A 24,057-nucleotide genomic window follows, 5' to 3' on the forward strand; every position below is an offset into this window, starting at 1 on the left:
CCGGTACTTCCGGCGGCCGGAGACCCCGACCCCCTCCCCCGGACCCCCGCCCGCTCCTCGGGACCCCCGCCCCCTCCCCCGGACCCCCGCCCCCCTGCCCGGGGCCCCCGCCGCCCCGGGACCGGCACTTCCGGCGCCCACCGCGCCCCGCCGCCCGCCCCGCACCCACCTCGGAAATTCTTGATGACTAGTTTCTTGGAGCCGCCGCCGCCGGGCTTGGAGGACACGGCGGCCGCGGCGAGGGACGCGGGCTTCGTGAGGCCGTTGGTGTGTCCGACGAGCGCCGACAGGGCGCCCTTCCTGGGGGTCTCGTCGGCCATGGCGGCGGCCGGGAAGCAGCGCGCGCCCCGCCCCGTCCCGCCTCCCCGGCCGCGCGGGCGGGCGGGCCTCGCGTCAGCGCCGCCCCGGCCGCCCAACCGCCGCCCCGCCGGCCCGGCGCGACCCCGGCCCCGGCCTGACCCCGACGCCGCCCCGGGCCGCCGCGCTCCGTGGGGCGCTGGCAACGGTCGGGGGGGGCCGGCGGGGCGCAGGCCCGGTCAGGGGTCGGGGCGAGGGGCGAGCCCGAGCTCCCGAGAGGCGCGAACGAGGCGTCCCCGCGGAGGGACGGCGGCGAATCGCAGCGCAGGGCCCGGCCCTCCTCAGCCCGGGCGCGCCGCCATGCCGGCCCCGGGCGCACGCTCCGGCGGACTCTTTCCCTCCGGAACCCGCGTGCGGGGAAGGCGGGGCGGGGGGCGCGCGGGAAGGGACGGACCTCGGGCCGGAAGTGCGGCGGACGAGGCGGGGCGCGCGGCCCCGCCCACTTCCGGCGGAGGGAGCGGCCATGGCGCACATCACCATCAACCAGTACCTGCAGCAGGTAGCGCGCGCCGCCCGCGGGGTCCGGAGCGGCGCCCGGCGGCGCTGGCGGGAACGTGTGGGCCGGGGCGCGTCGGTTCGCCCGCCGTGCCCGAGGCCTTGGCCGCAGGGGGCGGCGGCGGCGGGGGGCAGCGGCCGACGGCGTTCCCCGAGAGCGGGGGCGCGCGGGCGGTCGGTAGCCGCCGACCCGGGACGGCGCTGCGCGGGGAGCGGCGGGGGCCGGCTGCGAGCGCCACCCCGGCCGCCGTCGGGGCTCGCCCCTGGCCGCCCGCAGCCTTCGCGAGCGGCGCCTCCGCGGGATGCGGGGGCTGCGGCTCCGGCCCCGCGGTCTTCCCCTCGGCGGCGCGGTGCCCGGACCCGGGGCCGCGCGGGGCCGGACGGGGGGAGCGCGCTTCCGAACGGCCGCGGGGCGCGCTCCGCTGCGGCTCGGGGTGCGGCGAGCGTCCGGGGCAGAGCGCGTCCCGCGGACTCGGTGGGGGGCCTTAGAGACCCGGGGGGGCCCGGGGAGTTGACGCGCAGGTGAGGGTCTGCGGGCGGCAGCTGGAGACAGTCTGACGGGACGGGGACGGTGACCCGGGCGCCGGGCCGGCTGAGACCGGCGGGCGCGACAGCCCGCAGCCCCGCCCCGTGGGTGCGCGCCTCGGGCACGGCCCTGCGGGACACGCCGTAGCGGTCCGCCGGGGCGCAGCGTGTCTGTCTGTCGGTGGCCGGAGGCCCGCAGGGGAACGTGGGTGCAATTCCGTGACCTTCCGGCCCGCAGCCCACTCGCAGACCCTTGAAGCAGGCAGAGTGTGACGTTCCTCGGGTCGTCCCGGCTCTTACTGGAGGGAAGGACGACCTTAGCGTGGCGCCAGCGAGGCCTCGGGAGTCTGTGATCTCCTGTACCGCACGGAAGCCAAACCTCCCCAGCTCCCAAGGGTATCCGCTTCCCAGCTCAGGGCAGCAGCTTCCTCTGCCCACGGGTCCTGTTCCTCTGCTTTAATAAAAACACCATTTTGCACCAGAGACGTCTCAAGAATTCTTTCTTGGTGGTCGGCTTTGGGCCTCACCCTACGGAACCTCCTGTATATTACGAACCTCATCTGTATTCCAAAACTCCATCGTTTGGCATGGAACGTGGGGCTTCCTAGTCTCATCTGGACTCTGAGCCTCAGTGCCAACTTGGCGCGCACTTTCTCTCTTCTTTACTTTCGTTCCAGGGGCACTTCAAGGACTACGGTCTTAGTGGGACACAGCCATGTCTGTTGCGCAGGCTGCAGTCCTCTAGCCCGTGCCCACTCCACGGAGAAGAGAAAGTCTGCCTCTGGCTGGAAGTTAGGACCCTGGCCCAGATAGTAATAAGACCCAGAGACCTGATGCTCTCCCTTTACTCCTGTCCTTCTGCACAGTCGTCTGTCTTGGGCCCGGGGCCAGCCACCTGAGTCGCCCGCATGGCTGCCAATCTTCAGAGTCCCGTGTGAGGTTTCCTCCTCATTGATCTAATGAGATCCCCCCTACGGCTCTGGTCTAGCCCGTTCTGGCCGCGGGACCTCCACTGGGAGCCGGCTGAAAACAGTCCCCCATGGCATTAAAATCCAGCCGGGCGGTTTCCCAGGGAAGTTGGCTGTAAAGACCACGTGTGTTGGAACGTTGCTTAGACCATGATGGATTTCCATCTTCACTGTGTTCCGTCAGTGTCCTCTACTAACAACTTAAATTATAAAACTGGATAATTTCTCCTTGTAAAGCTTTTCTAGTGTTTTCCATGGGTTAAAAGCGGCATGGCCCTAATGGAGGCATGGGTATTTCACCAGGCACCCATTGGCAGCCTAGGATGTAATGGAGAGGGGGAGTGAGGCCGGCATCTCTCCTATGGGCCTTTCATGGCAGGAATGTCTTCATGGGAAGGCAGAATTGTGATCAGTAGTGATGTCTTGCTTGAGGGATGCCCGGTAGCTTTTGACACATAGAACCTCTGACATACCCTGAGTGGGTCACCTCCCGGAGTCGGAGGCATTTGGTAATGGACCTTCTTTACTTCTCTGGGAGCGTGGCCCCAGTAGGCTTCTTCAGTTCCCAGGGACTCTACCTTGGTCTGCCTTTTAACCCACTGGAAACAATTTGGATTGCAAACTTTAGGAAAGGACTGATTTGTAACTCTGCACGGCCGCAGCGGGATCTGTCAGTTAGATCTCTTGTGCAAGAAACAGAATTGTGGTCTCTATCAGTTAACTGTTTGTTTTTCCTTCCGGGCAGCCAGGAGTGCCTGAGGAGTGTCACATATATCCCGTGGGGAGGGGGTTGTGGGGTGTCAGCTTCTGCTTGTCCTAGGCTAGACTTCTGCTGCCTCGTCTCCTGTGTTCTCAGAGGAGTCTTATTTGATGAAGCCGTCGGGGTGATGGAAGGAGTAACCACTAGTGCTTGTTGAACTCTCACTGAGAACCAGCCGCTGCCATGCACAGTAGCTCGCCTTTACCGCTTCTAGGAGGTGGGTCTGTCGCAAGCCCCATTTTACAGAGAAGGTTCAGTGGCTTTCCACAGTCCCTGGGCAAGTTAGTAGCACATTCAGACCAGGAGTTCTGGCCTTAGACATGCCCTTAACATGGAGCTCATTGCCTCTGTTAGCCTAAATTTCAGCCACCGTGTCCTGTCCTCGTCAGGACCTTCCAGAGTGTATGGTGTTGTCACAGGGGCCTCTCAGTTTGGACCCATTCCTTCTTCCACACTTCACAGCCCCTCAGCCAGCAGCTCCCTGTGGACACGTTGTAGGTCCTTCATTTCCTTTCTCTGTGATCGCGTCCCAGTAGCCATCAGGGAAGGAGTTTGGTTTTACTCTCCTCATAAGTCTCTGAGTTCTCTTGTTTCTTGGATGCAGGCAGAACACATGCATTCCTGGGTCAGAGACCAAGGGTCTGTAGCTCAGCTCAGTGCAGCTGGCCTTGAGGGGTCAGCCTGCTGGTTCCCTTGGATCCAGTGGGCCCAGAAGGGTGCCTGTACCTGCATTCAAGACAGAAGCCCGGCATTTGGGGAATCAACATATTTAGGAGTAGGTGGTGAGCAAGCCTGCTTTTTACTTGGGGTTAGGGATGGGGGGGAAGACACTGCCTCATTTCTCAAAGTTACAAACAGCCTGAACCGTGGCCCAAGTGAAGGGGCTAGCAGTCAGGGCCTTGTGGGGCCAGAACCAGTTTGAGAGGCCCAAGGAGGGCGGTCTTTCCTAACGGCTGGCAGAGGCTGGGGTGTCCGCGCTCGGCACTTCAGCACGCCTCTGGTTTTGTCTCTGTGTGGAGAGGATGGGTTGAATTAACTTACCTTAATATTTCCCCAAGTGTTCTGTTTTTAGAAATTACATTTAGGAAGAGATTAGTTTGCATGTACTGTTGGCCCTTGAACGATGTGGGGGTTGGGGGTGCTGATGCCCCGTGCAGTTGAAAATGCACATAACTTTCAGCTCACCAAAAACTTAGCCGGGAGCGCACTGTTGACTGATGACATAAACAGTCACTTAACTTGCTCTTTGTGTTGTGTTCTGTACTCTGTTCTTACAGCTGAGTTAGCTAGAGAAAAGGAAACGTTATTGAGAAAATCGTAAGGAGGAGAAAATGCATCTGTAGCGCTCTGCCGTGAAAAGTCCAGGCCAGACCTGCCGGTCGGGGTCAGCCGGGCTCTCCCGCAGCCAGAGCTGCTCTCGCCCGGTCTCCTCGGGCGCTGGGCTGTTCGGTGCCCTTCACCTCGTTCTTCCGTGCATTCTGCAAACTCTTTCTTCAGATGGCACGTTACTTTTTTAAAACTATCTACGTTTAAAATTGTAGTTTTCCTCCAACTTTTTATTGTGAAAGTTTCCAAACCTACAGAAAAGTTGGAAGGAGGACATTGAAGACGTGGACGCCCTCCCCTGGCGCGCCGCGCTTCTGTGTCCTTCCCTCTGGGCGTGGGTTCTCTCCCCTGAGCCGTGTGAAAGGAGGTCGCTGCCCCCGAGGCCCTTCTCGTGGGACTGAGGCTGTTGGGCTGTCCGGCTGCGGGGCCTTCAGCACAGCCGAGAGCCGTAGCATCAGTGTCCTCGGCTGGCGCGCTCGGACTCCGCCTCCGCCGCGGTGCTGTCCCGAGCTCTCCGTGGCCTGCAGGTCCGGTCAGCTCACGCTCCGAGCCGGGGGTCTTGCTCGTCAGTCGCGCATCCGGAAGAGTCCTCCGGCTGGTGTCGGGGGGGCGGGTTTCGACTATGACGATTAACGTTTCTAAAATGCCCCAGGCAGTGGACTCGTGGCTGTGCAGCCGTCCGCCTTTGCGTCCCAGGAGTCGCTTTGGGCGAACCGGGCCAGTGTAGGCGTCCTGCAGCGTCAGGAGGTCCTGCCGCTCCTACCTGCCGCTCCAGCGGCCAGGACCCTTCTCCCGTCGTCTGGCTTCGCGCCTGAGAGCCCGTGAACGTCCCGCCCCACACCCTTTCTGAAGCGCTCTCGGCTTTCGTCCGTGGTCTTCCCGGCTGGGTTATTGCGTGCGTGTTCGCCAGGCGGTGGCTCTCACTCGGTGTGTTAGCTGCTGCTTCATCTGTTAAAAACGCTTTTCCTTGTGCTGTTTTGTTTTTTTTTTTTAAGATTTTAATTATTTATTTGACAGATCACAAGTAGTCAGAGAGGCAAGCAGAGGCGGGGGGCGGGGAGTGGGGGAAGCAGGCTCCCCGCTGAGCAGAGATCCCGATGCAGGGCTCCATCCCACGACCCCGAGACCATGACCTGAGCCGAAGGCAGAGGCTCAACCCACTGAGCCCCCCAGGCACCCCGCCTGTGCCTCTTTTTAAAAGAATCATAGATTGTCGTTAATTGTTGTTAATGCCAAGTTATAATCCAAAACCAATACAAGGTTACTCTTACTTTTTTTGAAGCTCAATTTATCCCAGATTTGGCCACTGAGAGCTCCTTCAGACTGGTTTCTGGGGCCTTTTGACATGTCTGTGTCCTTTCCTGAGCTCTGCTTTGCTTTCCGGCATAGTAGTATCTGTGACAAGCCCATAGACTTGTCCTGTCCCAGCACCGGACCAGTCCTTTCTCCAGGGAGCTCTCGCTGCTCCTTGTGGGAGTGGCATTTAGGAAATGAATCTGGTGCTGGGTATGCTCATTGCCCCTGCTGGGGGCTGGGGAGGGGGTCATTACTTCAAGGCCTTGTTAGTAGATGGAGCTATTAATATTTTTTTAACATTTTAAAAAAATGTTTAAGGACACATGAGCATGAGCTGGTGGGGGGCAGAGGGAGAAGGAGAAGCAGACTCCGTCTGTATTTTTAAGAAGTTACATGTTTTGGGGGCACCCACCGGGCTCAGTTGGTGGAGTGTGTGACTCTTGATCTCGGGGTTGTGAGTTCAAGCCTTCTGGTGGGTGTAGAGATTACTTAAAAAAAAAATGACAAGTCCCAAGGGTAGATGACTTCCCCCTCCCCGCAGCCTCCGTCTCCCAGCTTAGAGCCAGGAGGCACGAGGTGATGAGCAGGTAGAAACCTTCCTGTCTGATTCTGTGAGTGGTCCGAGCACCCAGGAGCTGGGTCTGTTTCTGTGGCTGCAGATGCCCGGTGTAGGGTTACTGGGCTGGGGGAGAGCTGGCACGGGCCGGGCCGACCCAGCCGCTTGTCGCTGGCAGTGTCAGGGGAGCTCCAGTCGCTCTCTGTTGCTGGTCGTGACTTACTGCTCCTTGCGGCTGGGAGGTGAGGGGAGCGCCTGGCCCGGGTGTACCGTCCGCCCCTTCTCCGTGTCGTCCAGGCCCAGAGCCTCCCGTGGGCCTCAGACGGAGCCGATCTCACAGCTGCTGGATCGCGCTGCCTCTGCTTGGCTTCCTCTGCCCGTTTGGATTTCTGTGTCCTCGTTTGGTGAATAAAATCTTCACATCTCATTAGGTTTCATAACTCCAGAGGTGTGCCGCAGCACAGGCTGCCGGGATAGAGATGTGGAAGAGCCCCCGGCCCCCAGCCGCACCGCACGGGCCCAGGGCCGGCATCTCTGCCCGTGCTCACATGCCGTCTGCGGTTGCTCTGTCCCCGCAGATCGAGTTAGGGACTTGGGGTTTGTCTGTTTGTTTTGTTTTGGGTTTTGTGTGTGTGTGTTTGCTTAACAATAAGCACCTTGAGGACACTGGCACATCTTCACCAGTGGGGCCGTCTCCTGCTCGAGTCTGCTTCTCCTTCTCCCTCTGCCCCCCACCAGCTCATGCTCATGTGTCCTTAAACATTTTTTAAAAATGTTAAAAAAAATATTAATAGCCCCATCTACTAACAAGGCCTTGAAGTAATGACCCCCTCCCCAGCCCCCAGCAGGGGCAATGAGCACACCCAGCACCAGATTCATTTCCTAAACGCCACTCCCACCTCATACCTGGGGTGTGACCGCGACACCACCTGTTTAGGTGTGCCATCCCCTGTTGAAGCTGCTGAGTAGAAAGTGGCTTTTAAGCTCTTTTTTTCCCTATAAGCTTTATGGATGAATTTTCAAGTGTCCCTACGACTGAGTAAAACGAAAGTGACATGCCTTCTTAATACGCAGTGGCTTATCCTGCCTGTTTGCTGTTTCTGACGCTGTCATCTGTCTCTTGGCCTCTGTGAAAGGGGTCATTTTGGAACGTTGCCCTGTTTGCTACTGCAGGAGCCCCATTCGCCTGTGTCATGGCTCCTCCAGAGTCAGGAAGATGGATTTTCTTTTCCTTTTTCCTTTTTTTTTTTTTAAGATTTTATTTCTTTATTTGACAGAGACAGTGAGAGAAGGAGCTCAAGCAGGGGAAGAGGAGAGGGAGAAGCAGGCCCCCCGCTGAGCAGGGAGCCCGATGCGGGGCTCGATCCCAGGACCCCGGGATCATGACCTAAGCCGAAGGCAGAGGCTTAGCCGACTGAGCCCCCCAGGCGCCCTGGGAAGATGGATTTTCGAGGCGTCTGACGTGTTGTTCTGTGGGGGCAAGGTGTTTTGTTTTCCACTCCGCTGACCTCTTTTCAAATGTTCCAGGTCTACGAAGCCATCGACAGCAGGGACGGGGCGTCCTGTGCAGAGCTGGTGTCCTTCAAGCACCCTCATGTCGCCAACCCACGGCTTCAGGTGGGCAAATAGGCCACGCCCACGGGTGCTTCCGAAGCAAAGCTCAGAGTTCGAGTCAGGAGGAAGCGAACACTGCTGCTCTGTCAAAAATTTTAAGTTCATTGTCGGTGTTTGGAATTCCAGTCCATTTACTGAGCACACGCAGGCTGAGGTGCGCGGCCCGTGCTCTGCAGTCAGCTCCCACGTGATCCTCTGAGTCTCAGAGACATGCGGTGTGTAGCAAGGTCGTCCAAGGTCATCCAGCACACAGGGGACCAGGCTGTGCCCAGGCCTGTCTGTCCCCAAAGCCCACAGAGGTATCCTGTTAGAGGTAAATCATTCGTGGGGCAGGTCCATGTCTGCTCGTTCCTGTGCTGTCCATGCCATGGACGCCTAGCCGGCTGGGTTGGCAGACATCTATAGCGTGCAGAGCCAGCGGTGTTTACCATCTGGCCTTCTGCAGAAAGCGTTTGCCAAACCCTGCTCTAAACCGTAAGCGTCCTTGATTTAGCAGATAAATGCCATGCCAGCCCTGTCTTCCGTAGAAAGTATTCTTGGCGTTTTGGGAAGTCCCCTTTCCTCATTAGTTCCCACTGGAATACTGGAATGTGGTCCTGTGGGGCACTTTTTCTTCTGAAAGACGTAGGAGCTCTGTGTATTGGCTCAGTGTACAGGCTGTACCGCCTACCAGAGCAGCCAGTTTGTGGAGTAGAAGCAGCTCTTAACATTGAGGGTTCCTGGGTGGCTGTCCCGTGTGACAGTGTTGAAAACCACTGCTCTAAGGGGCTTGCTGGCCAGATACTCCTCGGCCGGTGGCGTGTGCTCCCGGCATAGCACCACGGGCAGATCTCGGATCACCCTTTGTGACCCGAGGCCCATCCCTGTTGCCCTTCGAGGCCGCTTTCCGCTCACTGCTGGCCATTGTCTGCCTTGGCTGCACCGCCAGGGATGTTGGAATGGGGGGTTTTTCTGCTGCTGCCTCTCCCTTCCCGCACTCACGCACGCGGGCACGTATGTGTGCTTACCGCATCGGCCTCGCGGACCCCTTCAGTTCTCTGTGCCGCGTGACCCCCATGGCTCTCGTCTGACCCAAAATCTGGCCATCGAGGGGGAGAGGACCTTGGAAGTGAATGTCGGCTAGCCTGGCCTGGAGTGCAGAGCAGGCGGCTCTGTCCCCAGGAGGCGAGGAGGGGACTCTCATTCACGCCGTCTTCGACGCCTGGCAGCACACAGGAGCCGCTTCACGACATGTCTTTCCTGGCTGTCTGCTAGACACGGCAGTCTCCACGGAAGTGCCCTGAGTATCTCTTGGACCGCGGTGGGCACGGCTGGTGGGTTTGCGGAGTGCCCGCCGCCGCGTCACGGGGCCGTGGGCGACACGTGCGTGAGAGCTGCTCCCTTCACTGTAAGGGCCGTGCCCGCTGCCCCCTTCGCTCTTTTGAGACAGCCGAGGTTCGGTCTCTCTGCACCTTGCGTTCTTTGGCTGCCTTTTAATTTTGTCATTTTTCTTCTTGCCATCAGATGGCCTCTCCAGAAGAGAAGTGTCAGCAGGTTTTGGAACCCCCTTATGACGAGATGTTTGCTGCTCATTTAAGGTAACCCCCCGGGGAGTAAGAAAAATAAAGCGAATCTGGAAATTGCTGAGTCATTGAGGGATTTCATTTGACCTCGTCTTGGGCTTAGGGGTACCTGGGTGGCTCAGTCAGTTGAGTCTCTGACTCTTGGTTTTGGCTCAGGTCAGGATCTCAGGGTCATGAAATCGAGCCCCATGGCGGGCTCTGCAGTCAGTGCGGAATCTGCTTGAGATCCTCCCCTCCCTCCCCTTTCCGCCTCTCCCCACTCACACAAATACACTCTTTCTTTCTAAAACAAATAAATAAAAACTAAACACACACACACATATCATCTTAGACTTGAAACAATGGATGGTTTGCTTTGAAAAGAAAAGTGCGTTTGTTTTTGGGGGGAGGTTGGTGCTATTTTTTTATTTAAATTCGGTTTCGTTAACATACAGCATAGTGTTAGTTTCAGAGGAAGGGGTCAGCGACTCATCAGTCTTACATAACACCCAGTGCTCACTGCATCACCTGCCCCCCTTAATGCCCATCCCCCAGTTACCCCATCCCGCACCCCCCCTCCCCTCCAGCAACCCTCAGTTTGTTTCCTGGAGTTAAGAATCTCTTACGGTTTGTCTCCCTCTCTCATTTCATCTTATTTTTTAAAAAGTGTATTTTTAATTTCACTTTGGTAAAGCCTATGAAAATTTTCTGAAGCTTAAAATACTTTACATTTTTTTAAAAGATTTTATTTACTTATTTGGCAGAGAGAGAGAGTACACACAGGGGGGCAGAGGGAGAAGCAGACTCCCCGCTGAGCAGGGAGCCCAACACAGGGGACTCCATCCCAGGTCCCTGGGATCAGGACCTGAGACAAAGGCAGATGCTCAACTGACTGAGCCACCCAGACATCCCTAAAATACTTGAAATTTTTAATAAGCTTTCTTTCATTTCAAAGATCACATATGGTTTTAAAACTTAAATAGTGGTCATGCGTAATTATATCACGCTCCTCAGGTTAGCGGCATAGCAGTCCTGTTTTCCGGGGCGGGGTGGGTGGTGGCTCACCACTGACTGGTGTTTTCCACGATGCCTGTGTTTTCACCTCTTTGCCTTGACGCGGACGGGGCGAGCACTGGGCAGAGCACATGAAAGACTAGCTTTCCAGTGACATCTTGTGTCTGCTGTGTTTCCTGTTGGAGGGTGGGGTGGACAAAGCCGGCTGTCCCGAAGCATGAGGCATTGGGCCACCCTCTTGCCCGTGCACCCCCAGGACTTTCTTTTCCAGAGAAGCCGGGATGCCGCTGGGCTCCCAGTAGATTGAGGCCCCCCGCTCTTTCCTGGCTCTCTGCGGTGTGTGTGGAGGCTCTAGATGCGCCGAACGGAAGCCGGAGGGCCATGCTCTGCCATGACCAGGGCCTGGCGCTGAGAACCTGCTGCCGGGCCTCAGAGCGTCACATGGGTTTCCTCCTGCCCCAGCCCGTTTCAGTTCAAATGTCACCGGTCTGCTGCTTGTCCTCCTTCCGGTTCCTGTGGCCCGGGGCAGGATGAGCAGCGTGCTCGTGCCTCCCGGGTGGGGGGAGGGGTGGGCACGTGGGGCTCGCTTGCAGGCCCTGCCGCCTGTGTCCTCACCCCGTGATGTTGCCTTCACAGATGCACCTACGCGGTGGGGAACCACGATTTCATCGAGGCGTATAAATGCCAGACTGTCATCGTCCAATATCTTTGTCGGTTGGGTTAAGGTTAAGTTATATTTGGGGTTTAAGTTCTGGAGACATTGGGCCACTTTCATTCATACCTTTAACTAGAAAGGAATTGAAAATAACTTTGGGAGAGAAACTCGTTTCGCTGTTTATTTCATTCAGGTGCTTAAATGTATCCTGAGCCTCAAGATTGTCATCTAGTTATCAGTACAATGACAACACGGGTGACAATTAAGGGTTTTACTTGCCTTCCAATAAATACTCATGTTTCCTTTAAAGTATTAAGTATAGCCACAGGGACTAGTTAGTCCCTTTGGCAAAATATGAGAACTGCAAACTCCAGGACTGGATGGACAGGAGTGGACGCCGCACACCATCCCTGAGGTGTGGTCACGGAAGACCTTCAGCCAGCCAGTGTCTGGTTTCAATCATTTAAGTCGTATCTTCTAGTTAAGGCCTCAGTCAGTGAAATGTTGATCTCTGGATTTTTAGTTTGCTTGTTTTTTAACTTTCTTCTTTAAATATACAAAGGAGAGAGTTGGTTACTAACTAGCTCAGTCTCCTTTGAATTTAAGAATTCTGTAATCGAGGAAAGAAAACTTTATATTACAGAACCTAAAGCTTATTAGATATGTGATTATCTGGGTTCAGGAAAACCAAATAAAAGGTTTGAAGTTGTCAGTTAAGACAGTGTTAACAATAATCTCTTACTTCGGAGAGCATGTGAAAGTAAATGTACTTACTGTTTTAACACCTAATGATATTCAAGTATTTGTAATTTGTACGTCTTTTCTTCCAGAACTTGGTTCTGTGATATATAATCGTTTAAACTTAAAATGTAGAATCCTTCATGTCTCATACGGTCATGGTAGCGTTGCCTTAGGTTTCATACGTGGTGACTTCCTTAACGTAGTACGTCGTTCCTGCGCGCGTTTCAAGCCCACAAAGAAGAAAACTGGTGAGTATGGACAGATGTAACTGGAAACTGGCAAATGGAAGGGTTTGGTTTCTTTGGGTTTTTTCTTTTAGCAGAAGCTTTTTAAAACCTCAAATAAATGTGTTGTGTTTTCTGTGTGGATATTTAACATCACGTGTCGACGTAGGCTAATGCCAGCGTGGGTGGTGGCGTGGCCAGGGTCAGCGGAAATGTTAGCTGCGCCCCGGCAGTTTGCAGTGTGTTCCCATAAATGTGGAGCCTTGTCTTTGTTTCAGACCTTCCATACCCCGAAAGCTTTGTCAGTTGTCAATTCGGAACTGACTTCTGATTTTAACTTGGATAAAAGGGCGGGTGAGCTGCAGCTCAGTGACCAGAGGGAGCGCATGGGAGTGGGTTATTTCACGTCCTTGACAAAGTGCTAATATGACGACTGTTAACTGTAGATAAATACTGAAGGTGCGTGTCCACGAAAGTAACAAGGCTTGCAAATACCTTTTACTGAAAAACAAAATCAAATACCTTCTTTAAGTGAAGACTTCTCTCACGTAAAACCAGTTCCAGCTAAATTAAAAAAAAAAATCCTTTCATGACATTCCGTCTGTTAGGTTTTCTGGGTCCCATTAAAAGGTCTTAACTGAACCGCCTCTTGCTTTAATGGAGCTGCTTGGAGAGTGGTTGAAGGGACAGGGAAGGTGCTCTGTGTGAGGCGGTGCTGTCTGGGGCTGAGGACCCCACATGCACCAGGATCTCGGCTTCTGGGTGGGGGTCTGGGGCAGTGGGTGAGGAGCGCCCCAGTGTCTCCGGACGCCCCGGGGCCGCAGCCTGCCCTGACAGGAGATGAGGGAGGCAGCAGCCGCCGCCAGATTCCCAGAGGCATGGTGGCCCCCTGTGGGTGGACAGGAGTCGTGGGTGTCGGGAAGGGGCCCTCGGACCTGATGGCCTCTTCCCACGCACTTTTCTGCCCCGCAGGGCCCTGCCTGTCATGTACGCTGTCGCGCTTGACCTCCGGGTGTTTGCCAACAACGTAAGTTCAGTTCTTGTCACTTTTTTAAAGCTCAAACTCCGCTTCTCTCTGTTGCTCAATTTCACGTCATTCTTCAGTTGTGCGGATTAGGATGTGGGTTAGCACGAACCTAGCGCAGTGTGCAAGGGCAGGAGGTTGTGGACTGGACTAATGCTTCTGTCCAGGTTGGTGGGTTTTGACGCTGTGGGTGTAGAGGGAGTTTTCCTGTGTGTGTCCCCGGGGGCAAGGCAGTCGCGCCAGCAGCTCCGCGTTCTCCACCGCTGAGATGCGGCCGGCCCTGTCTTGAAGACTGCCCACCGCAGGTGCCAGCGGCAGCCGGGCGTCTCTGTGCTGTGAGAAGGGAAAGATAGGGTCTTACGGGGTGGGTTTGCCCTTGGGGGTCAGCATAAGTAGGTTTTGGAGCAGCAGTACTGAACTAGCACGGCTTTTTGGTTTTAAAAACGACAATTTCCCGTTCTGAACAAGGTGGAGAGGGTACCATTCCCCTTCCCATCCCGCTGGCGTTCTGAGGCCAGCACGGCTTGCAGAGCAGGGAGGGCTGGGTCTCCTGCATCTCCTTCCCGCCTCCCGTCCTGCACGGGGTCCAAGAGGATCCCGGAAGATCCAGGAAGATGGATGCGCAGAGACGAAGAGGCCCCAGGAAGAGCAGGAGGGGCGGGCAGCCCGAGGACAGACCTCTGAAGCAGCCCCTGCTGCAGCCCCCCAGCTGCCAGTCCCCAGCCCTCCAGCAAGGCCCTCGGGGAGCCAGACCAGCCCAGCCGGCAGCAGCTCCCCACTGGCTCGGTGTCCGCTGCTGATGTGAGACAAACAGGGTCCACGTGACCTCAAGCCCGACTGTCACTTACGGAGAGTCTCAGCCCACGAGGAGAGATGATCCCCAGACACCGGATGGCGGCATTCCCTGACCAGCTCGCACCCCGGCCACCAGAAATAAGCCTCAGGGAGAGTCATGAACACGCTTGAAACAAATGAAAACACAGATGATCTTGCAGAGAATAGAAGACCTAAGGAACTGTGATGGAAACGTCTAGAGCCAAAGAATACAACCTCAACGCAGATTATCTAGGCTCTACAGAACTTTGATCATACGTCTGTCTATCTACCTCATTAAACATTTTTAACTGGGATTTAAAAAAATACTCATCTAAAATAGCTTCTTATGTCGTGACAGCAATGACGTTTTAAGTAAAAAATAACTGTTTTCCAAGCGAACAAGAGGTGCTGACAAGACGGTGGGATTTTACATTTTAATCTAATAGAAGCTGCTCTAGCCCGCGTCCTGCAGGCACGGTGCTGGGCGTGTGGTTCTGCTTGAACGCGTGAAGACGGCAGGTGTCGCTGGGAAGGAGAGGACACTCGGACGCTGTCGGAAGCTTCGAGAGTAGTTGCTGAGGGGTAGTCGGGTGCGGCCTCGGGAGCGCCGCAGGGAGCGTCCTCTGCTGTCGCGTGGAATCCACTGGCGTGTCCGTGGATGGACCGCGTGCTCCCGTGCGGTCCAGTGGCCTCAGACATTCATCATCTGGAAGGTTTGGGTTCACCGAGTTAGAGATGTTCCACGTGTGGACGTGATTCATTGTGCAAAAAAACGCCAAACCAGAAAAGCTCCGTTTGTTAATGTCTCCAGTGACCTTATGTGAAAGGTTTTGGAGTAACGAGATGCTGCCAAGCTCGCGGTGATGGATTCAAGTTACCTGAAATTCTGTTGGTTTTTTCTTCCTTTTTGAGAACACAGAGGTCGTTGGCCGCAAACCCTGTCAGGTGTCTGCTTGGGTCGGCGGGAGTGTTTCGGTCGCTGTCCCGCGCACGGCTCTGCGGACGGCCCTCGCCCGGTCCGCCGGCTCGCGACAGTCGCCGGCCGCTCCGGGGGCCTCCCGCGCGCCCTCCTGCGGGGCACCGCGCCGTCGCGTCGCCACAAGGAACGGGAGGCGGTTCCCGTCCAGGAGCTGAGGCTCCGTATCTGCTGCGTCGTCAGGGACCGTTTGAAGGGAGCTTGCGGGTTGGCTGCAGGGCCGCACGGGGTCACGTCGTGGACAGGGTCGCCGCGGCGCTTTGGTGTCGCAGGAAAGGCCCCGCGCGGTCGCCGGCCGCTGTGCGCGCGTCACTGGCGTGGACGACGCGGCAATGAGGAGACGCGGACCGCGGTCGGCGGCGTCGGGAAGCAGCTCTGACCGCGCGGGTCGCCTGCGCGTGTCGACGGCTCCCGGGGGCCCGGGGGCCGCGCGTGGAGCGCCCGTGTTGGGGGTGGGCGCGGGGGCCAGCGGGTCGCCAGGCCCGGGGAGGCCCGCGAGGTGCGTCGGAAGCGCGTGTCCGGGGTGCGGACCGGCTGTAGGCAGGGGCGGGACGTGAGGCCGCCAGGAGGGGCTCCGGGAGCGGCGCAGGGCCCCGCGCCCCAGACCCAGAGACGGGCTGGCCTCCCGGCGCGGCGCGGCCGGAGAGAGTCCACTTGCGGGAGGGTCGGAGCCGCGGCCGGTCTCCCCGATTTTCACCGCAGAAGCACCGGCCGGAGGGGCTCCCCGAGGCCGGCGCTTCGGCCCGGGGCGGTGGCCAGCTCCGCTCCTCGCGGCGGCCTTGTCTCCGCCACCGAGCGGTCGAGCGGACGCTAACGGTGCCGTCGTCCGTCAGGCGGACCAGCAGCTGGTGAAGAAGGGGAAGAGCAAGCCGGGGGACATGCTGGAGAAGGCGGCCGAGCTGCTCATGAGCTGCTTCCGCGTCTGCGCCAGCGACACGTGAGTACGGCGCAGGCGCGGCCCGCCGGGCTGACGTCCGCGCTCCTCCCCCCGCGCACGCGCCCCTCCCGCGCACGCGCCCCTCCCGCGCACGCGCCCCTCCCGCGCACGCGCCCCTCCCGCGCACGCGCCCCTCCCGCCGGGCCCGCGAGGGGAGGGGGAGGCCGCGCGCGACGTGTGTCCGGCACAGCGTTCGGGGCCTCTGGGTCCCGCGGCCGCCGCGTCCCCCCCGCGCTGACGGGCTCTTTCCTCCCGCGCGCGAGACGCGGGGCTCCCCAGAGCCCGCCTGTCCGGCGCGCGCTCCCGCAGCCCGTTCCCGCGGGACCCCGTCCCCCCCGGGACCCCGTCCCCGTCCCGCCCCAGCTAGAGCGGCCGGTCTCGGCGCTGTCGTGTCGGATCCTCCCGGGGCCGATTTTACGTCCGTCCTCCGTCTGCTCCGTCCGCTCCATCCGCCGTGTCTCTGCGGCGCCAGACGCCCGTGGGTGAGGCCGGGACCCGTGTCCCCCTCCGCGGCCGGACGCGGTGGTCGCGCGATGCCCGGCGACCCCGGAGGCACCGCGACCTGAGGATAAGAGTAGATGCACCCGAAGCAGGAGCCTGCGCTTTCGAGGGCGCTGGCCCGCGGGGGTCGCAACCACAGGGCGGGGAGGGCGCGGGCCCCGGCGCGGCGGCGCGGACCTGGGTCCGGGGCGCTCGGAGACGCGCCGCCCGGCCTCCGTGGGCCACGGCCCTGGGCTGACATTCCCGAGAGAAGGCGGACGCCGGCGGACGCGCGGCCCCCTCGGCCCGAGGAGCCGCGAGAGAACGGCAGCGGGCGCCCTGCCCGGCCGGCACCCCGGGGCTGCGGTGGGTGGGGGTCCCCCCCCCCCCGGCTTTGCAGAGCGGCAGGCGGGGCCTCAGACAGACCCCTCGGGGCACCCCTCGGGGCTGGCGTCCTGAGTGTCTCCAGCGGACCGCGGTCCCCGGTGTGACAGTGTTTTGTGTGTTCTGTTGTCTCCGCGTGGATTTGAGGCCCCGGCGCCCGTGGGGACAAGAGTCCTGTAGGAGCTTCGGCCGCGGCGGGGCGGTGCTTCTGCCGCGGACCCTGACGCCGGCCGCAGGCTGACCGCGAGCGCTCCGCCGTGGGAGGGACCTTAGAGGCAGCCCGAGGACCCATTTCTGCGTCGCGGCTTGCGAGCGGCCTGCGGTTTCCCTACCGGCGTGTTTGTTCCTGTGCGCGGGGATTTCCTGCCCCGGCCCGCGCTCCCGGCCCCGCGTGTGGGTGGGCGGCTGCGCCCGAGCAGAGCCGTGGCCGCGCGTGGATACGGGGCAGACTGCGCTGCGCGCGGTTTCCGGCGTTGTGTCGTGGGGACCCTCGGGCGTCTGATGTACCGACAGAATCTCACAGGGACACGTGTGCACCCGCCCTGCGCACCGTTGTCACTTACTGCGCCTGCTGCCTGCTGTCCGTTCCCGCGTCTTTCTTTCTGTGCGTTAAGCAGTTTTCTGTCTTCTCGGCGCCCAGAGGGTGACGCGTCCGCCAGAGGCTCCCCTCAGCGCCCCAGCTTCCCCTCTGTAGTTTGAGGTAAAACTTACCGGCACTGATTGACACGGACCTTGACCGTGTTTTGACAAGTGTGTGCTGCTGTGCGACCCCTGCCAAGGCTGAGGACAGTGTCATCACGCCGTGCCCCTCTCGGGTGGGCCGTCTGTCCGGTTCCGGCCTCCCGTTGGTGACACGTGTGCTCGGCCTCGCTCTGCGTCGTTGTGAGTTTCTGTAGGTGATCTGTCCCCGCGTCAGCAAGCACACGTCCCCCCGAGAGTGACAGCCGTTAGCTGCCCCCGGGCTCCGGGGTGTCATCGGTCGTCACTGCGGTCGGGCCTCTGCTGTCCGCTGGTTTGGTTTCACAGGCGCGGCCCGAGCTGTGGGCTTCCGGCTCACAGTGTTGGTTCTGTCTAGGCGGACGTGTGTGTGTGTGTGTGACCTAAAACACGCGTTTCCCGCATAACTGGAGAAAGCCGCTTCCCACAGGCGGGCCGGCATCGAGGACTCCAAGAAGTGGGGGATGCTGTTCCTGGTGAACCAGCTGTTCAAGATCTACTTCAAGGTGGGGCTCCGGGGCCCCTTCCTTCCACCTGTCTCCCCAGATGTCTCCGGGCCGGCCTCCAGGGCCTCCCATGGTCGAGACCCTCACCTGGCCGCCTCTGGCCGAGGGCTGAGTGCCTGCGAGGTGCAGGGACTGTTGCGAGGATTTGCGCGTGGTCCCATGGGAGCCTCTGCCCCGCAAGGGGAGCTGCACCTCCCGGGGAGAGCCTGGCGCCAGCGTCCCAAGCCAGTGCCCACTGGGGGGCCTGGGCTGTCCTGTGGGGGGGGTGTCGCTGTAGGCCTGTCCATCGCCATGATAACGACTGGTACGGAGCAGGTGGTGGCGGGGCAGGCGGGGGCGGACGGGTCAAGAGGTCCTCGTGGTGGCGCGGCGCATACTCTGCGTCTCTCGGGAAGCGGTCCGTCCCGTGTCACTGAGGCGCCGCGCGGGCCGCTGCAGATCAACAAGCTGCACCTGTGCCGGCCGCTCATCCGCGCCATCGACAGCTCGAACCTCAAGGACGACTACAGCACCGCGCAGAGGGTGACGTTCAGGTACTACGTCGGGCGCAAGGCCATGTTCGACAGCGACTTCAAGCAAGGTGGGTTGGTGGCTGTTGCTGCCGGTGTTCTCAAGACCCTGGGTCCTGAACCGCGTCCGAGAGCACTCATGGGCTCTTAGCAGGACAGAAGGGGGTGACTGGTGGGCCGTCCCGCTGTCCCACATGTGCGTGGACCTGTTTGTCTAAAGTGTAGGAAGACCCAGGCCGGGTCTCTGGCATCCCAGCCAGGGTCGCGGTTACCGCGGCAAGGTGCTCGTGGGAGGTGACTCGGCACTACCGTTCTTCTCTGGAGCGGGAGTGACTGTCCTCGGTGCTGTGCCTTCGTGGCGGCCCGGGATCCGGGACAGGGAGCCCACGGCTGCACCACCAGCGTCTGCGTCCAACACCCCAGGGGCCGCCAGGGCGGAGGGTCGCCGTGTGGCATGGGGCTCGGGCACTGCCCGCCTGAGTGGCGCTTTCCAGAAACCATGGCCCTGGGCATGTCTGTGCCGACCTGTCGAGGAGAACGCAAGCCGCGGTGGTTCTATACGGTTTCCCCTGCTATCCGCGGACCAGACTTTGTAAAGCTTCGTCACACGTGTAAAGCAGCCGTGCACACGTGAGGCCCGGGCCTGGAACGGCTTCCCTCTCCCCGTCCTCCAGCCGTGAGCGCTGCGACCGCGGGGGAGACCGCGCTGCTGCGGGGCGGGCCTGGGTCTCTCCTCCGTGGGCTCGTGCTGACCAACGTTGTTTTCCTCCACGGAGGTTCTGAGAGACCCACAGCTTCTGAACAGGGCCGTCCTCGGCGGTTCTCTTGTGCTTTTTTTCCCCCTTAAAATAGGGAGTCTGAGAATAGAAGCTTTTAAATTCTTTTGAGGTTTCTGAAGGTATTGATAATGTTTTTGCTCCGAAGATTCCTGGAGTCGGATTTTTGAGCATCTAGCCCCGCGGTCCGGCGAGAAGGACCGACCACTCCCGGTGGGAGCGGACGGTTCCTGAGGCCGCGGTGTCGGGGTGCGGCGGCGGGACGCGGTGCGGGCGGGCGGTGAGCGCGCGGCTGCCTTGTGTCCGCAGCGGAGGAGTACCTGTCCTTCGCGTTCGAGCACTGCCACCGTGCGAGTCAGAAGAACAAGAGGATGATTCTGATATATTTGCTTCCAGTCAAAATGCTGCTGGTGAGTGACTTCACTCCGCTCTCCCAGCCCTCGGTGCTCCCCACAGAGGTTCCCAGGCGCCTAGAAACGTGGCAGGTGGTGCGCAGTCACCGCGCGAGCTCACCCAGAAGCAGACGGTGAGCTGCTCGGGGTGTGGCCCGAACCATTCAGCCCCGCGATAGATACTTTCTCCTCAGAGTATCTGCCTCAGAAGACTGACGTGTGTGAGACGAGATAGTGCATGTTCTTTTGCTCCTAAAACTCTGAATTAGTAGAAATGGCTTAAACAAGAAAGAAAAATATCATGCCAGCCTGTGCGTAGGTCAGACTGTCTTACCTAGTCCCCCAGAGGTAATTTAATACTGGAAATGACAAGTAACCAGCCAGTTAATTGACTAAAATTTCCTTGAAGTGATAGAGCTTCCTTTCTTCCCACTTAAAATTTTTAAAGAATTATCTAAGCAGTACACACATGCGGCCCGAACCCGCACGGCACAGGGCAGCTCGTAACGGAGAAGTAACAAGTGGTGCCTGCGCTGCCCCCGCCCCCCGCGTCCCCCCCTGCTTCCCAGAAGCGGCCCGTCGTCAGCGGCTCAGCTGATTCTTCGCGACGGCGTTTCCGAGTTCCCGGCCCTTACGCCGGCCCGTCTCCCGCCGACACTTGCCCTTGGAGATGAGCCGTGAGGGCATAAGGACCTCGGGGCCAGGTGCCCCCGGGGCGCTGGCTGCCAGATCCACGTCGTCTTAGCTGCGTCCAAAGAAGCAGGTTGCAGGTTTTTTAAGATTTTATTTATTTATTGGACAGAGAGAGATCACAAGTAGGCAGAGAGGCAGGCAGAGAGAGAGGAGGAAGCAGGCTCCCTTCTGAGCAGAGAGCCGGATGCGGGACTCGATCCCAGGACCCTGGGATCATGGCCTGCGCTGAAGGCAGAGGCTTAACCCACTGAGCCACCCAGGCACCCCAGGTTGCAGGTTTTTAAGACGTGACTCGTCGATGGGGGTTTTGTCGCTGGTAATTCTATTCCACACAAAAGGCTCTTACGCTGGGGAACGGGTGCTCTGTCTCAGGGTCACATGCCGACCATCGAGCTGTTGAGGAAGTACCGACTCATGCAGTTCGCCGAAGTGACCAAAGCCGTCAGGTATCGTGGCCTTTTCACCAGACGCCTCCCACGTGTCGTGCAGGGGCTCATCCTGGGCTCGACTTTCCTGAGCATGCGTGCGTCTCTCCCCACACAGTGAAGGCAACCTCCTGCTCCTGAACGAGGCGCTGACGAGGCACGAGACCTTCTTCATCCGCTGCGGCATCTTCCTCATTCTCGAGAAGCTGAAGGTCATCACCTACAGGAACCTTTTCAAGAAAGTGTAAGCTGAGTGTTTCCTTCTTAGTGTGTCTGAGTTCTCGGGGTGACTCAGCCACCACGCCGGGAAGGTCGATGACCGCCCCGAGACGGCGTCTGCGCCCGTGTGGACGAGGCCCCAGCCCTGCCCCAAGCTTGTGCAAATGCAGTCAGACCTCCGTGCACCCGCCACCCCGCGGGCATGCGCGCTGACCTCGGGTGTCCCACGTTCTGTCCCCGTGAGTGGGACAGGGGCCATTTCCTTGATTCATACCAATTCAGCCGGTCCACCCCTCCTATTTGTCAGAAAGTTGAATTCTAGGGGGTGCCTGGGTGGCTCAGTGGGTTAAAGCCTCTGCCTTTGGCTCAGGTCATGATCTCAGGGTCCTGGGATCGAGCCCACATCGGGCTCTCTGCTTAGTGGGGAGCCTGCTTCTCCCCTCTCTGCCTGTCTCTCTGCTTACATGTGATCTCTGTCTGTCAAATAAATAAAAATAAAATCTTTAAAAAGAAAAGAAAAGAAAAGAAAGTTGAATTCTGCATCCATTTCTCTCCCAGCTGTGGGTAGTAGGTCCAGAATAGCGAGGGCCACGCGTCCTTGAATCCACAGGGTGCGGCTCGTGGCGAGGGGCGTCCTGATCACAGGGACGTCGGACTGTGGGGTAGGGTTAGGGTCTTGGACTCTGAGATGAATGTGGGGCGGGGGTAGACACTCACACCTGCGCTGGGGTTCTGTTCTCCCTTGTGACTCGGGACACCGTCCCGGCCTTCCGAGCGCTCGCGTCCCGTCCGTAACGCGGTGGCCCTGTTCCTGCCCCTCCCAGGTACCTCCTGCTCAGGACACACCAGTTGTCTCTGGATGCCTTCCTGGTCGCCTTGAAGTTCATGCAGGTGGAGGATGTGGACATCGACGAGGTCCAGTGCATCCTGGCCAACCTCATCTACATGGTGAGAGGCCCCTCCCCGGCCGGGGGGGCTGCCGCCGGAGCCTCCCCTGTAGGGGCCTGAAAGCCGCGGGCGTTCGTCTGTCATGTTTGGGGCAGGCCGATGCGCGGCGCCCAGGCGGGGGTGCGCCGGCATGTTTGTCGTGACCCTGGCCCCTCTCTCCCCAGGGCCACATCAAAGGCTACATATCACACCAGCACCAGAAGCTGGTCGTTAGCAAGCAGAACCCGTTCCCTCCGCTGTCCACAGTGTGTTGACGGGGCACACGGCCCGAGGGCAGGCGAGCCGGGTCTCTTCGGCGGTATCCGCGCGCGTGGACTCGGTCCCGGGCCACAACGGTGTTGTCTGCGGCCGTGCTCTCCGGAGCTCGCTGGCTGCCCACGACGCCTTGAGACCTCCGCGAGGGCCTGCGGACAGCCCGAGCTGCCCCTGGAGAAAACGCAGGCGCGGCCGCTCCCTCTGGAGCCGGAGACACGTCCGGGAGGGGCTCTCGGGCTCACCGTTTGTAAAGGCGTCTTTGTCAGCCTTTATGTAACTTTTTCTATAAAACGTCACCGTGAGTTTATACGGTTGGCATATTCTTTATTTTGTTTTAACGTGCAGCATTTTTATATGTTAAATTAGAATGTTTTACAAAATTAAAATGTTTCACTTGAGGCTGCTTCTCTCAAAATGAATTTACTTCGACGGTTTCCAGTGTCTTCAGAGCACATGCGTTTCCCGTTCGTGCAGAACTTACGGAAGAAGAAAGCGCCCTGGGCCGGTCCGGCCTCGCAGCCTCGGCCCGGGAGCCGCTCCTCCCTGGTGCAGAGAAGCTGCTCCGGGCCGTGGGTTCCCGCCCCACGGGGCTGAGCTCCGGTCGGCGGTGCTTCCCGACAGGCCGCCCCTGGGCACGCTGGCAGGATGCCAGCATCCGCATGTGCTCGCGCGTCTACACTGTGCTCAGGACTCAGGGGGAGGTGACCCCGGGCTTGGGCTCCCCACTTCAGTCCAGGGAGGCCTCACGGGCCACGGCTCCCGCCTCCTCACGGCTTGGAGCAGGTTCCCAGAGCAAGTGTCCCAAAGGGACCAGCCCGCCTCCCGCATCGTACGCAGTGTCATCTCTGCCCCAGGCACATCCAGACTCGAGCTGACGGAGGTCCGCACCCTGGAGGGCATGTGTAGAGCCTGTGCCGTGGATTTCTGGCCTCCGGGCTCTCGGCCCCTGGAGCCACCGCTCCCCGGCCAGCTTCCGGAGCAGGGTAGCCAGCATGGCCACCGGGCAGGCACAGAGTCCCCGTGCGTTCTCCGGGGCATGAGGGAGGGTGAGCTGGTGCTGCTGCCCGAGGACGCCCCGCAGCCTGGTGTGGACTGGAGTTCCCATGGCCGCAGGGTGCTGCTTGGAGCCGTGAGCAGCGCCCCCAGGAGTCCGCGGTTGGCTGTTACTGCCGCGGAGGAGATAGACCTCGGTTCTGCGCCTCTGTTTGGCCTTGGCCTGTGTGTTGGGTGGCGCGCCTTGGGGGTGTGAACACAGAGCCCTGGGCCCTGTGGCTGCTCTGCAGGGGAGCGGGCCTCACCTCTGCGTGGCGGGAGGCGGTCTGGCCCTGGTGACGGTCCCCTGTTCTTGAGCAGCACGCGGCTGGTGTCTGGAGCCCTGCCAGGAAGTTCTGCGGGAGAGGAGCGCGGGGCTGTGGTTCACGGGCAGGGCTCGCAGCTGCAGGCCACCGGCTGCAGGCCACCGGCGAGCCCCGTGGGCGGGGGGGGGGGGTCTGGAGCCGGACTTGCCCCGGGAGTGGGGCCGCGCGCTCCCCGCGTGAGCGCAGGGCTGCCCCTTCCTGGCTCCTGCTCTGCAGCCGTCGCGGGCCGTGCCTCCTGACCTCATGGCAGTTTGGAACCCCACAGCCCGCCCGCTGGGACTCAGATGCGCTCCCCACCTCCCGACGCCCTGCCCGGCCGCCTGCGCGGGATGAGCACGGTTGTTTGTGCCGGGCCCTTCCGGGACGCGGGCTGGCACGTCGGCGGTTTGGCCCCGCGTGTCTCGTTCTGGTGGGAGGCGGCACCGTCAGAAACGGAGAGCGAACGTGGTGTGTCTGAGAATCGTTAACACTCAGGGTGCCTGGGGCGTGCGACTCTTGCTCTCGGGGTTGTGAGTTCGAGCCCCGCGTGGGGTGCAGAGATTGCTTACATAAGTTTAAAGAAAAAAATGA

At 59.7% G+C, this 24,057-nt stretch overlaps 2 protein-coding genes across 2 annotated transcripts in view; one reads left to right on the plus strand and one right to left on the minus strand.

Annotated features, from left to right (window-relative positions):
* CUL4A (cullin 4A) overlaps positions 1-443 on the minus strand; it is a 44,680-nt gene extending 44,237 nt beyond the window's left edge. Inside the window, exon 1 of the mRNA XM_080797879.1 lies at positions 170-443. Coding sequence (XP_080654005.1) covers positions 170-320 — 151 coding nt within the window. The 5' untranslated portion in view covers positions 321-443. The remainder of the gene's footprint in view (positions 1-169) is intronic.
* On the plus strand, positions 443-22,528 carry PCID2 (PCI domain containing 2). Its single transcript, XM_080797884.1, has 14 exons — positions 443-856; positions 7,811-7,900; positions 9,401-9,474; positions 11,089-11,154; positions 12,055-12,096; positions 13,045-13,099; positions 15,722-15,825; positions 17,837-17,912; positions 18,351-18,492; positions 19,507-19,607; positions 20,655-20,728; positions 20,826-20,951; positions 21,751-21,874; positions 22,039-22,528. The coding sequence occupies exons 1-14, from the start codon at positions 821-823 to the stop codon at positions 22,126-22,128; spliced, it is 1,200 nt and encodes a 399-aa protein (XP_080654010.1). The 5' UTR covers positions 443-820; the 3' UTR covers positions 22,129-22,528.
* Positions 22,529-24,057: the final 1,529 nt, after the last annotated feature.

The sequence above is a fragment of the Martes martes genome (assembly GCF_963455335.1).
Source record: "Martes martes genome assembly, chromosome: 3".
NCBI lineage: Eukaryota > Metazoa > Chordata > Mammalia > Carnivora > Mustelidae > Martes > Martes martes.